Source organism: Protopterus annectens, chromosome 7.part0, assembly GCF_019279795.1.
Source record: "Protopterus annectens isolate FY-2018-M chromosome 7.part0, PAN1.0, whole genome shotgun sequence".
Lineage (NCBI taxonomy): Eukaryota > Metazoa > Chordata > Ceratodontiformes > Protopteridae > Protopterus > Protopterus annectens.
Window position 1 is genome coordinate 441,536,079 of NC_056739.1, and position 11,901 is coordinate 441,547,979.

General features: G+C 38.1%; 1 protein-coding gene across 1 annotated transcript in view; it reads left to right on the forward strand.

The window, feature by feature from the left end:
* NLGN2 (neuroligin 2) overlaps positions 1–2,396 on the forward strand; it is a 2,850,277-nt gene extending 2,847,881 nt beyond the window's left edge. The window contains exon 8 of the mRNA XM_044077021.1: positions 1,410–2,396. Coding sequence (XP_043932956.1) covers positions 1,410–2,223 — 814 coding nt within the window. The 3' untranslated portion in view covers positions 2,224–2,396. The remainder of the gene's footprint in view (positions 1–1,409) is intronic.
* Positions 2,397–11,901: the final 9,505 nt, after the last annotated feature.

The window sequence follows — 11,901 nt, forward strand, 5'->3', positions numbered from 1 at the left end:
GCATCTCCTGGAAGTCTGTCTTATTTATTCTTCTGCTTACCTTCCTCCTGGACTTTGCCTGATAACTCCTGTACCTTCCCTCATTTGGCAGAAAGGGAGCTGATTATAACCATGGGTTCCTGCCGAGAAATCCCCATAAGCCCTACTTTCCCAGGGGAGAGTCATATAGTATGTAGTGGGCCAACTTGCTGGTCCTGGCATGTGTGCATTCTTCCCTCCCTGCCGTATCCCTCTCCCACTTGATGGCTCCCCTGATCTCATGGTCCCTTCTTGCCTAGGAGAAGTGTGCTTCTGCATAGTAGTTTCCATTCAGCTGCTTAGTCTAAGTTCAGTGTGTTAACTTGAGCTCTGCTAGTTCAGAACTCTGCTCCATAATCATCTAGTGCTACTGCTGTGTGTCACATATTTGGTGAGGTAGAGCTGTCTCCATTCCTCCAGCTGGTAGATCTGGCAAAGCCCAATCATTGCCAACCTCCCCAGCCAGCTCTTACAGACATCCAGTGTTCTAGTCTAACGTGGTTCACCTGTGTTGTTGTCAGGGCTTTATTCCTCTATGCACAGAGCTGACTGTACCTTTTGAAACTGAAGATCATAATTCCAATCCACAAAAAAAAAAAAAAAAAAATACAAATGCAAATGTGGAGTATATATGATAGGTCTGAACTTGCAGTACCTGTGTATATCCTCTTATATCCCTACATAAAACACACACACACACACACACACACACACACACACATACATACATACGTGTGTGTGTGTGTGTGTTTGTGTGTGTGTCTCTATGTCTATATATATATATAAATATATATATATATATATATATATATGTATATATATATATATATATATATATATATACACACACATGTGTATGTGTGGGTGGATTTATGTGACAGGAGTGTGGATAGGAATAGCACCTCATGATGGGGTAACAGGGCACAAAGCCCTCCTGCAAAAAACTCTTTAATAGTATAACAGTAAGCTGTAAGCTTTGAAATTTGCTCATTCCAGAGCCGTCATCTTTTTCTGATCTCACAGTTGCACAGTTATGAAATAGAGCTAATTTCAGATCTTTACAAATTAGAATGTAGAACAGTGACTTATGCTTTTTATAAAAGGGATAGGTCAGAACAGCAGAAGGATAAAATCAGGTACATTAAGGGTAGGCTGCTACATGTATCCCAGAGAGAGAATTATAGTTTGTACCAGTGAGTCTTGAGCATCTATGGCTGCAGTTGGGACCATTCGGTAGCTGGAAAGCATATGGGAGTACTTCCTGCCAGGAGAAACTCTTTAATTTTTATAGTAAATGTTACCATTCAAGTTGGTCTGATGTCATACTTTTTATTTTAACTAAACTTGCTGTATTCTCAACTTATACTATTTCCTTTCCCCTTGTTTTATAGTGATCCCAACCAGCCAGTACCACAGGACACCAAATTCATCCACACCAAACCAAACCGCTTTGAAGAAGTTATCTGGTCTAAGTTTAATTCCAAGGAAAAGCAGTATCTGCACATTGGTTTGAAGCCTCGTGTACGAGACAACTATCGTGCCAATAAAGTTGCATTTTGGCTAGAGCTTGTCCCCCACTTGCACAACTTACCGGAGGTCATGCAACCAACCATGCCTACAAAAGTTCCTTTCCATGTCACACGTAGGCCACCAGGGCCAAGGGTTGGGCCAAGTACAACCCGACGACCTAATCCTACACAACCACCAGACGATGAAGATATGGGAGACCGACCCATTTATTCGCATTTCCCTGGAGATTCCAGGGATTATTCAACAGAGTTGAGCGTTACAGTTGCTGTTGGTGCATCTTTACTCTTTCTGAATATCCTTGCTTTTGCAGCACTTTACTATAAGAGGGATAAGCGTCATGAAATCCGTCGAAGACTCAGTCCACAGAGGAACACCACCAATGATCTGGCTCATAGTCAAGAAGAGGAAATAATGACCCTCCAAATCAAGCACTCTGAACATGAAAGCCACGATCTGGAACCATTGCAGCCACATGATTTTCTCCGTCCAGCCTGCCCACCTGACTACACCCTGGCTCTTAGGCGGGCACCAGACGATGTTCCACTTATGACTCCGAACACCATAACCATGATCCCCAGCACTATAACGGGGATGCAGCCCCTTCATCCGTTCAATACTTTTCCAACAGGGCATAACAATACCCTACCCCACCCTCACTCTACAACTAGAGTATAGTTAGCGTTGCAGAAAGAAGAGGAAAAGACACTGCACCTGATGTTAACAATGTATGTAGACAAACTGGTGCATGGAGTTTCCATTAACATTTGGGTGGTATGCTGTCCAGACATGCTACAAAATCAGATGGAAATGAGGGAATTGGTAAAAAAAATAAAGATTTCTATATATAATTGTATGTGTACTAAGAACATTGTATGGAACTCTCTGTCTTTCACAAACAGCCTTTTTTAAAAGAAACAAGTATGAAAAGCTGAGTGCATGTTTGACCAAAAAAACAAAAAAACAAAAAGATGCCCTTTAACCCCCTTTGTTTCCTCACTATGCTAAAAGAAAGCCTCATATCTTTGCTGGCAGCTTGATTTCTTCTCAGTGTTGCTAGTTTGTAGAGTAGTACGTAGTGAGGATAAAAATGCCTATACTGTTACATTTAGAGCCAAAAGAAAAACAGAAAGTGCCAATCTTAGGGAGAGAGATGAAGTAGAAGGAATCTATGCATGGAAGTTCAGACACTTAAAGGCTTAGATTTTATTTAATACAGAAATGGACAGCAGAAAACATTATGCAGTATAATTGGTAGCTTAATTTCATTTTACTTTGCACCTGTCTTGTTTTCCATCTTTTTGATTCTTATAGTTTAAAAAATTCCTCTCTTAAAACAGAATGCTTTCTGAAAAGGTACCCCTTTCTTATGAGCAGGTTGCAACATTCAGAGTATGAACATAAGCATGTTGACATCCTTCCTGTCTACTGTAGTATAATACATTGGTTTAGGTTGATTTATTTAGCTGAAATGTACTTAAAAATAATTTTGATATATTATATACATTTTCTTGTGCTTAAATCTTACATTTCACAGTAGCTGTCATTACAATTATGTGCAGCAATGAATATTTCCATAGTTTTTTGTGTAGCAAATGTGAAGGTTTTGTATACAGGACTCATGCTTTGCTTTTGATCCCCACCAAACACACACAGTCTTCTGTGATCCTTCTTAGCCAAAACAAACAAAACAAAAAAAAAAACGGATGAGCTTATGGAAACCATAGCATGCCCTGCAATTCAATTTCCCACTAGTGGTTTTATGGTTGTACATCCTGTTTGCAGACTGGTAGAGAATGATTGGTGGGGTCATTGATTTTTGTAGGCTGTGGAATATGGTATTATAGACAGCTACTCAGATGTAAGGTCCAGGTGAAGCTGGGAAGATACAGTATCTAAAGTTGTCAGCCTATGACTAACTGGCATTAATCTTAGTGGGGGGAGGGACATTTACACTATGGCTTCCCAACTGGCAGTAGAATTCTCAGGTTTAGCACTTCATTAAGAAAAGCACAGATAATGTTCTTCTACTTGTAATTAATAGTGATCACGATATGTGCTGCACTTCATTGCATCATGTGACACGCAGTGTGTCCATCAGAGCAGACAAATGGCACAGTAGCACAAGAACAGCACCGCAAAGCTGTAGCTGCTTAAGCTTTTTGTGTTTTATGGAATACCACTCAAAACATAAAAAAATAAAAATAATACCTCAGCTAATTTCAGTGATGCAAGTTAGAATCTTCAGGAGAATAAATAAAGCAACAGACATTTCAATGAATTTAGCTTCCTTCCATTAATGATGACTTTCATCAAATTATGACATCACACAAGCTGTTGATAAAACTACGGGATTTTCTTGTTGTATAGGTTAAGCATCTTGTTTTATGTGGAATATCTGAATTGTAGCTTTGTTGTTTTAAATTATCTCTGGCTTGTTTATTAGATTATATTCAAATTATTATATTCAAAGTATTCAATGTATTTATAGGGCATGCTTATATTGTTATGGTGGTCTTTTATTTTAAGTCCATTTATAAATTATGTACTGTTTTTGGTGCAAGTCATTTATTACTAGAGATACACAATACTTTTTAAACATGTTTTGTATGCAGTACACCATTTTTTGTATCTTTTGAATGGTATTCTATAATATGAATAACAAGAGCAATCTGCTATGCTGTCTTTTGCTTTTGTGGATTTGATTTGTGCACTACCACATGCACAGATGTTTGAGAGATCTTTATTAAGACACAGTGGCAGTTAGCTCTGCGATGAATTTCTTCATTAGCAGCAGTGCAGCTTTTAACAAGATAGTAGTCTCTTTGTATTTTTTGAAGGAAAGTGAAAAATGGAAGGGTCCTTTTGCCAGTTGGAGATCCATAACGTAAATGATGATCCTTGTATAATCTGAGAAACTGCAGTGGGATATAACTGAGTACAACAATCAGGTAAACATGGCATCCCCTAGACCTGAGTGTTCCTCTTGAAAGGGTAACTACAATACCTTTACAGATATGCACTAGTAACTTATTCTGGTGTACAGACAATTACATTTAAAATTATTTCTTATTTTACATGTGTAGCATCATTACTTCCCATTTGGTAGACTCTGTGTGCAGTTATGAATTAAACTCTGATTATAAAGATTGTTTTACAGTCACTTAATTTAGATTATATCCTTTTAAGTACAGGAGATCTAGATTAGTCCGTCAACCTTCAAGGTAAGCCCTAAGGACACACTCCACACCATGCATGTTTGGAATCTACTATAGTCAGTCAGTGGTCTGAAATTACTCTGTAATTTACACAGATTTTTCCAGACATTGTTACATTTATGGTTTTATGATGTTGTCCAGTTCTGATTCTGAGATACATTTAATATCTAAGACATAAATTAAGAAATTCCCAAGTTCTGAAAACTGAAGCTCACATTTATAGCTGGCTAATGAGTGATAAAAGATTCCTGTTGCTGCTCTAAATATAGAAGTTATTACTGAACTGTATGCCAGGAACACATCTTGATATTCCAAAATGACTGACAGAGCAGAAAAAAAATGCAAAGCAGAATTTAGAAAAAAAAAAAACATGCATGTGAATAAAGAACAGCAGTGGAAGGTAAATGCAGATGTAGTCTTTAATGTAGCGGCTAATTTAACAACACCAACTGTGCATTTTAAACAACGACTGTTATTTGGTCATTGATTGAAATGGAACTAGACTCAGAAAGCATGAAAAATTGCAATGTCATATGATGAACTCAACAAGGTAGTTGTGCAACTGCAGCTTGAAACACTACTGAAATACTTGATAGATGGCAATCTGTTTGTCATAGAGTGGTTATAATTTTTGTTTTAGAACATCACTAAATGCTATGGTGCTGAACCACTGCAATTTGAAATCAGCTAATTTTATAATGACTTCTCAAGGATTTGCAAGTGGTTAATTAGTGTAGTACATAGAAAAGGCTATCCTGAGGAATTTTCTGCTTCTGGTCACTATGCTGGATTTCCCCAGTAGTTACTCTTACAGGGTGGATTTTACAGTGAAGCATTTATGCTTGGCAGATGCCTACCATGAAAACGTATTTATTCTTGCAAACAATTAACAGAGTTGTGTCATTCTTCTCCCTGTCTTATACCTCACTTTGCATGCCTCCTTCTGCCACATGCATTGTCAGGCTTCTCAACACAAAAAGTCTTCAAATAGGGACAGGCTTTCTTTTTTTCTGGTATTTGTGTATTATTTTGATTTCTCTGTTCACATTTTTCTCTTTGCAGAAGACTAATAGTGTGTTTTGCACTCATAATCTGCAAAACAATCTGAGTATTTTTGTCTACAACTTGTGCTAGAATTGATTCTGACAACCTGAGATTGATTATTTCTGCAGAATGTTTTCATTCCTGGTTTATGTATCTGGTCACCCTTGTCATAGAACTGAACTGATCCACGTCCTTTCTACAAATTCCATCATTTTGAAGTATGATGTGACATATATATAGCTCAATGAAGTGTAGTATGACACTACAGTGGACACTCATGATGGAATGCCTTCCTTGCCCTAGACAAACATAGTACAACACAGCAGGCTGAATACAAAAGCAGCATGTTTTGTTATTCTGTGCGGGAGTGATAGCTGAGCAACACATTACTATGAGAAATACAGAATGTGCCATGGGGGGTGGGCAAGTGTTACTGCCACATCTCTGCTGCATCTGCTGCATAATTATTCTATCAGTGAGGGTGCACATCCTCGGAGAAAGGAAAAATAGGTTTACTTGGAACCATTTCACGGTTTCTCCAACATTTCATGACCTTAGAACTATATTAACTAAATAGGAGCATGTTAGAGGGACAAATATGTATACATTTGATCTGCATACATTGAGAATGATTGAACCTAATGCATAGTGTCAAATGCACAGTGTCATATCAAGTCATGACTTCTGGCATCTGCTTTTTACAGGTACTTGGGTTTGTCATTCTGTACTCTAAACTGCAGCAGTTTCAGAGTATGTTCTGGAACCAGCTCAGTCAGGCACAAATAGTACTGGAATGTGAGGGCTGGATAACTATAGTTTTTACTGGTTCAGTGACCACCATCAGCTGTCTTTGACATGGCTGGCAGGAGTCATCTAGGCTGTACACAGTTAACTGGATGGCTCAGTGTTGCAACGGTAACATTGTCACCTCTCAGCGAGAGGTTCTCTGATTCCATTCTCAGCTGGAGTGCCTTCTGTGTTGAGTCTGCATGTCCTCCCTGCATTCGTGTGGGTTTCCTCTGGGTGCTCTGGTTTCCTCCTACATTACAAAGACATGTGTCTGGAGCATTTCTCCCTGGGCCTCCACTGAAAATTGGCTTTGTTCCAAGTCAGACTTTCCTGGTAAACAAATGTTAAATAAATAAATACATACATACATACATACATACATACATAAATAAAACTGCACGATAGTTTTTTTGCCACCACCTTTCTTAGCATTACCCTTTAGGTGCTGCTTCATCAGTACTGCATAGTACATGAAAGCTATTCCTTTTACATAACTAATCATAGCCACACTTTAATAGGCTTGCTGTCTGCGAAGCTCACATTAATTTCACATTTCAGCAGTACAGGACTTGCGTGTCTGTCCCTATAGAGTCATTGCCTTGTCCAGTATTGAGAGTGTTGGTTTTAGCATTGTGAAAATGCAATCATAAAGTCAATCACTAGCATGCACACTTTTGTTCAGTCCAATATAAGGTAGTGAGACCTTAGTAAGTCCAGCTGTATAACACCTTCTGCTTAACTCCACAGCTAACAAGACTATTTTATTGTAAAGATGCACTGTGTCTGTCTTTAATCTTTTTTCTTTTTCTCAGAACTAAGAATGATCCTTTTTGGAGCAAGATATAAAACATATAGCGTTTACTATGGAGTATGATTAAATTTACAAAGGCCATTACCCATTTCTCTACTCCACAAGAGAGCATGCTGATTAATATACATGCAAATGATCATAGGAGTGTTATGTGTGCACATAAACATGGCCCACATCCATCTTTCAAGGCAAGGGTCATCATGTATGCAGGCAGACATGACCTATTTCTATCCTCCATAACAGACCATGTCGAGGAATACACATGCGCATGGCCCATTTTTTTTGTCCACAAGACAGGATGTTGAAGATTACTCATGGGCATGTCCTACAGCCATCATTCAGAAGAGATCATTTTAGGATATGCACATGGATCACTGGCTGTTTCCATTCTATGAATGTTGAGGTATCTGCTTGGTTGTGGGCTATTTCCATTCTCCAAATGAAGGGATTATTGAATATTTTCATGGATCACAGGCAGTTCTGTTTTGCATAACAGAAAATGCTCAGGTATACACATGAACATGTTCTACTTCCATCCTACACAGGACTGTATGCTGAGGAATTCACATGGCCATGTCCCACTTCTGTTCTAAACAAGAATCATATGAGTGCATTAACATGGCCAACTTCCATCATCTGCAAGAAAGGAGTATGAAGACCATATATGGGAATACTTCCATCATCCTCACGAGAGGATTCTGGAGTGTTCACGTGAGTCATGGAATGTTTCCGTGCCTCAGAAGAAAGGAAGCTGAGGTGTATACATGAATATGCCGCACCTTCATTTTCCAAGTGAATGGATTATTGAAGGTTCTTATGGATCACAGGCAGTTCTGTTTTCCATAAAGAGAAATGCTCAGGTGTGCACATGGTATATGACCATATCTGTCCTTCATAAGAGAAGGTGATTGATTAATTGTGCACTTGAATCATGTGGGAGTACTATACTCTACAAGGAGAATGATTGACTGTGCACAATGAGGTCTGCTTCCATCTATCCGAAGACAAGATGCATAACTATGAATATGGATCATGACCTGGTTTCAGATAGCCATCAGATTTCAAGTGAGAGTAAAATAGTATGACCTACTCATACTGTTGAATGGTAGCCATAGCACTCTTTGTCTCTTTCTTACAAGTAAAAGGATAGTGGAAACTCTTTGCACTTTGTCCTTGATTTGAAAACCAGCAAAGCAGAAGAGCTGAGCATCTTCTCTATATCTCGTGCATTAACTGTAGGGAGCATTTACTAATGCTGTCAAGACATCATAATCAAAATCACTCCTTCCTAGAAGGAGTCTAGTCTGTGTTCTCTTATGAATGTCCTTTCTTGTGGAGAATGAACGTAGGTCATGGCTGTGTGAATGACTAATACATACTTATCCTTATCTCACTGCACAAATTATGAAACAGAGGGCTCTTTTTGACTTCAAAACTCTGAACAATAGCTACCCATTTATACCAACTTGCAACTAAATGTCATCTTCAGGAACTAATAAGTAAGCAACTTCTTTAAGATGTATGTTAAATACTTCAGCAGAAATTCTGTATTTGTTTCATAAATTGTTCCAGTCTTCCAGTAGTTTGCAGAGTGCTTGTATGTTATCCATAATATTATCATCCAACAGCAATATAGCAGTTCAGAATCACTTTGATTTGTTTTTATAGGATTCATTGGAGTTTCAAGGCAATTTAGTCTTGTGACCATTAATGTCTTGACAACATCCACCCTTAGGTTGCAGGTTTTGCTAACTTTCTCAGTGAGAACTAGGCCAGTTAGTCCCTAGGTAAATTTAAGGGCACCCATCCCAGTCATCCAGATTGTAGTTAAATGATGTCCCCTAACTATGTTCTGTTAATCTGCTGGTGAATACTTAGGTCTCTAAACATGGTGTTTGATAAGCTGTTAGGCTCATGGAGATATAGGAAAACTAGGACAACAAAGTCCCTAATGGCACAGTAGGTGAATCCAGATTACCTCTCAAGAGTCTGTAAGATGCTGAGAAATGGGGGAGAGTATCTAGCTTCTCTTGGTATCTCTGGATCTTTAAAGTTGATATATTTTTAGTTAGGAACATCTAGGGGATCTCTAGTTGTTAGAGATGCCAAGTGAAGCGTAACCTGAAGGGGGCTTAGTGCTCTATAATTGGTTTAATTAGGCTGCAACTGCTAATTCATTGCATTTGTCAAAGTGGGAGTTAAACTCGTTTCAGCATGCAGCCTGTTGCTGTCAAAGGTGAATTTCATTATATAGTTATATAACTGTTGAGGTTTGCTTGTGTGTGTGGTCCTTAAATTCAGAGATAGGACCAGATTTAAAGCATTATGAGAGTTTATAAATTATCTGTTTCAGGGTTTGTTTCTTAATTTAACACCAGAATGTTTGGGCATATCCTACATTAGAGATATAGGTGCTTCAGTTAATTGTAAAATACTTAGTCTTCCAAAATAACAAGAGTTCTTGTTTATAGGAAGTTCTTTGAATACTTTCAGAAATCTTTCAGAAATCTAGCATGAACATCTGGTGATATGTATAGTGTTCTCTAACAGTCTATACATTGGTATTTTTGTTTTATTTGTGGCCATATAGAGTTCTGTGAGTTCTTTTTATAGGTTTCTGGGAATCTGAAGGCAATATGACCCTGGACAAATATGGAGGCACCACCACAGTTACCATCAGGCCTGAAGCCATGGTAGGTACAATACTCAGGTATGGAGGGAGTGATTTCTTTACATTTAAATCAAGATTTGGTACATACACAAACTTGAAAATGTTCCAGTTGAAGAAGAGCCTCAAGATACACTGAAATGTCTACTAACTTATCCCTGACTAAAAAAGGCACTACTGGGGCAGCAATGGCTTTAGCCATTATACAAAAGCCTTTGAACCAGTGCACAGGCCACCCTTCCTAAGCAAGTTGAACTATCAATGATTTCGTCCTATCCTAAAATAAACTAGATACCTCTCAACCTTTTGGTGCAAGAAATCAGGAGAAAGCCTAAAATAATGGGTGGGAAATGCCCAAATGTAGGAACAGATTTTAAATATTGCTCTTATATACTTAGAAAGTTGTTAGAATAACAGAATTTGTATTAGTATGCATTTTCTAAAGGATAGGAATTCTGAAACTGAAATGTATGTCATTATTTAGTGACTTCAATCCTCAACAATTTGCAAGAAAACCACAGATTTTGTGAGGAATATACCAAAAATATAAGCATTCTGAGAAAATCTAAACAATTCGGATATACTGGACCTCCTAGAATGACACCAACTCTTCAGCCAGTTGTTGAAATCAGCCATCTTTATTTTGTACCTAGGCATCATTCTTGATGAAGGAAGGATTCCACTCAGGACCAGAGTCTTAGCTACATTTAGCACTTGTATGGAAAGTTCTAACATGTCTCTGCATGTCCCTCAGAGTTTTGTATCACATGTCATTCAATCCCATATGCCGTATTTGCCATGTCATAGTCATATTTGCACTTGTAATATCAGAGATTCTGGCACCTGAAAGGCAATTGACCTTAACCCTTCCACTGACCAGCTTAGTGAGTGGAGAATCTATAAGTTTACCAACTGAGTTACCAGTCACTGAGACTGTGGTTAGTTGAGTGTTTAGGAGTACAAGAATGGTAGTAGTCCTGACTTGGCGACGTAAAACTATAGCTATGCTTAGAAGTGATACATTGCAGAATGTTCATTTAGCTACCTGCACTGTTTATATTTTTTAAAATGTTTTCATCACAAAGTGTGTCGCCATATTCTTCTTGTCAAAATATATCATATTTCTCCCATGTACTTTTCTTTGTTTCTTTTTGTGTGGAATTTATAGACTAAAACACATTTGTTTTCTTTCCTTCCTGAACAGATTTCAAATAATCGTGTGCAGATCAGATATTGTTATGAATCATGTTACAACAAATTCATAATGTCTTATCAAGGCTGGTGATGTCCTTAGGTCCACAATTTCTGTTTGTGGTGTTAGTGCCATGCTGGTGTTAGTACCACAAACATTCATCAATATTTAATCTAGTGATCACTTTGAGAAATATTTTGCCTTCATACTGTCAGCTTCAGAAAGTCCCGTGTCAGACAGGTTTGGTTTAATGGCTATTGTTTATATGGCATTATTCAGAAAGTTGTAATTTTCAACAGAGGGTACTCAGACACATGGGGCAGCTTAGAAGAGCAGTGTAAAGGGTAGTGGGGTACACTTGTACAAAATTAGCAGAGTTAGCTGCAGTTCAGCAGTAAAATCCCATTAAACTTGAGTTGTTGGGTAACTGTAACATTAATGACTGATAGCCTGAATTTTCTGAACTATCCTTTGATTAGTCACACAAATGGAGAAACCCATTTTGTGCCAGTGACCTAATGTATATGAATAAGTATTTCACAGCACACCAGGACTTGAAAAGTAGTGCTGTATACATTCTGTCACTAAAGAATTCCAGAGAATTATCTCATCTGTGCAGCTGGAAGCAGGCAAA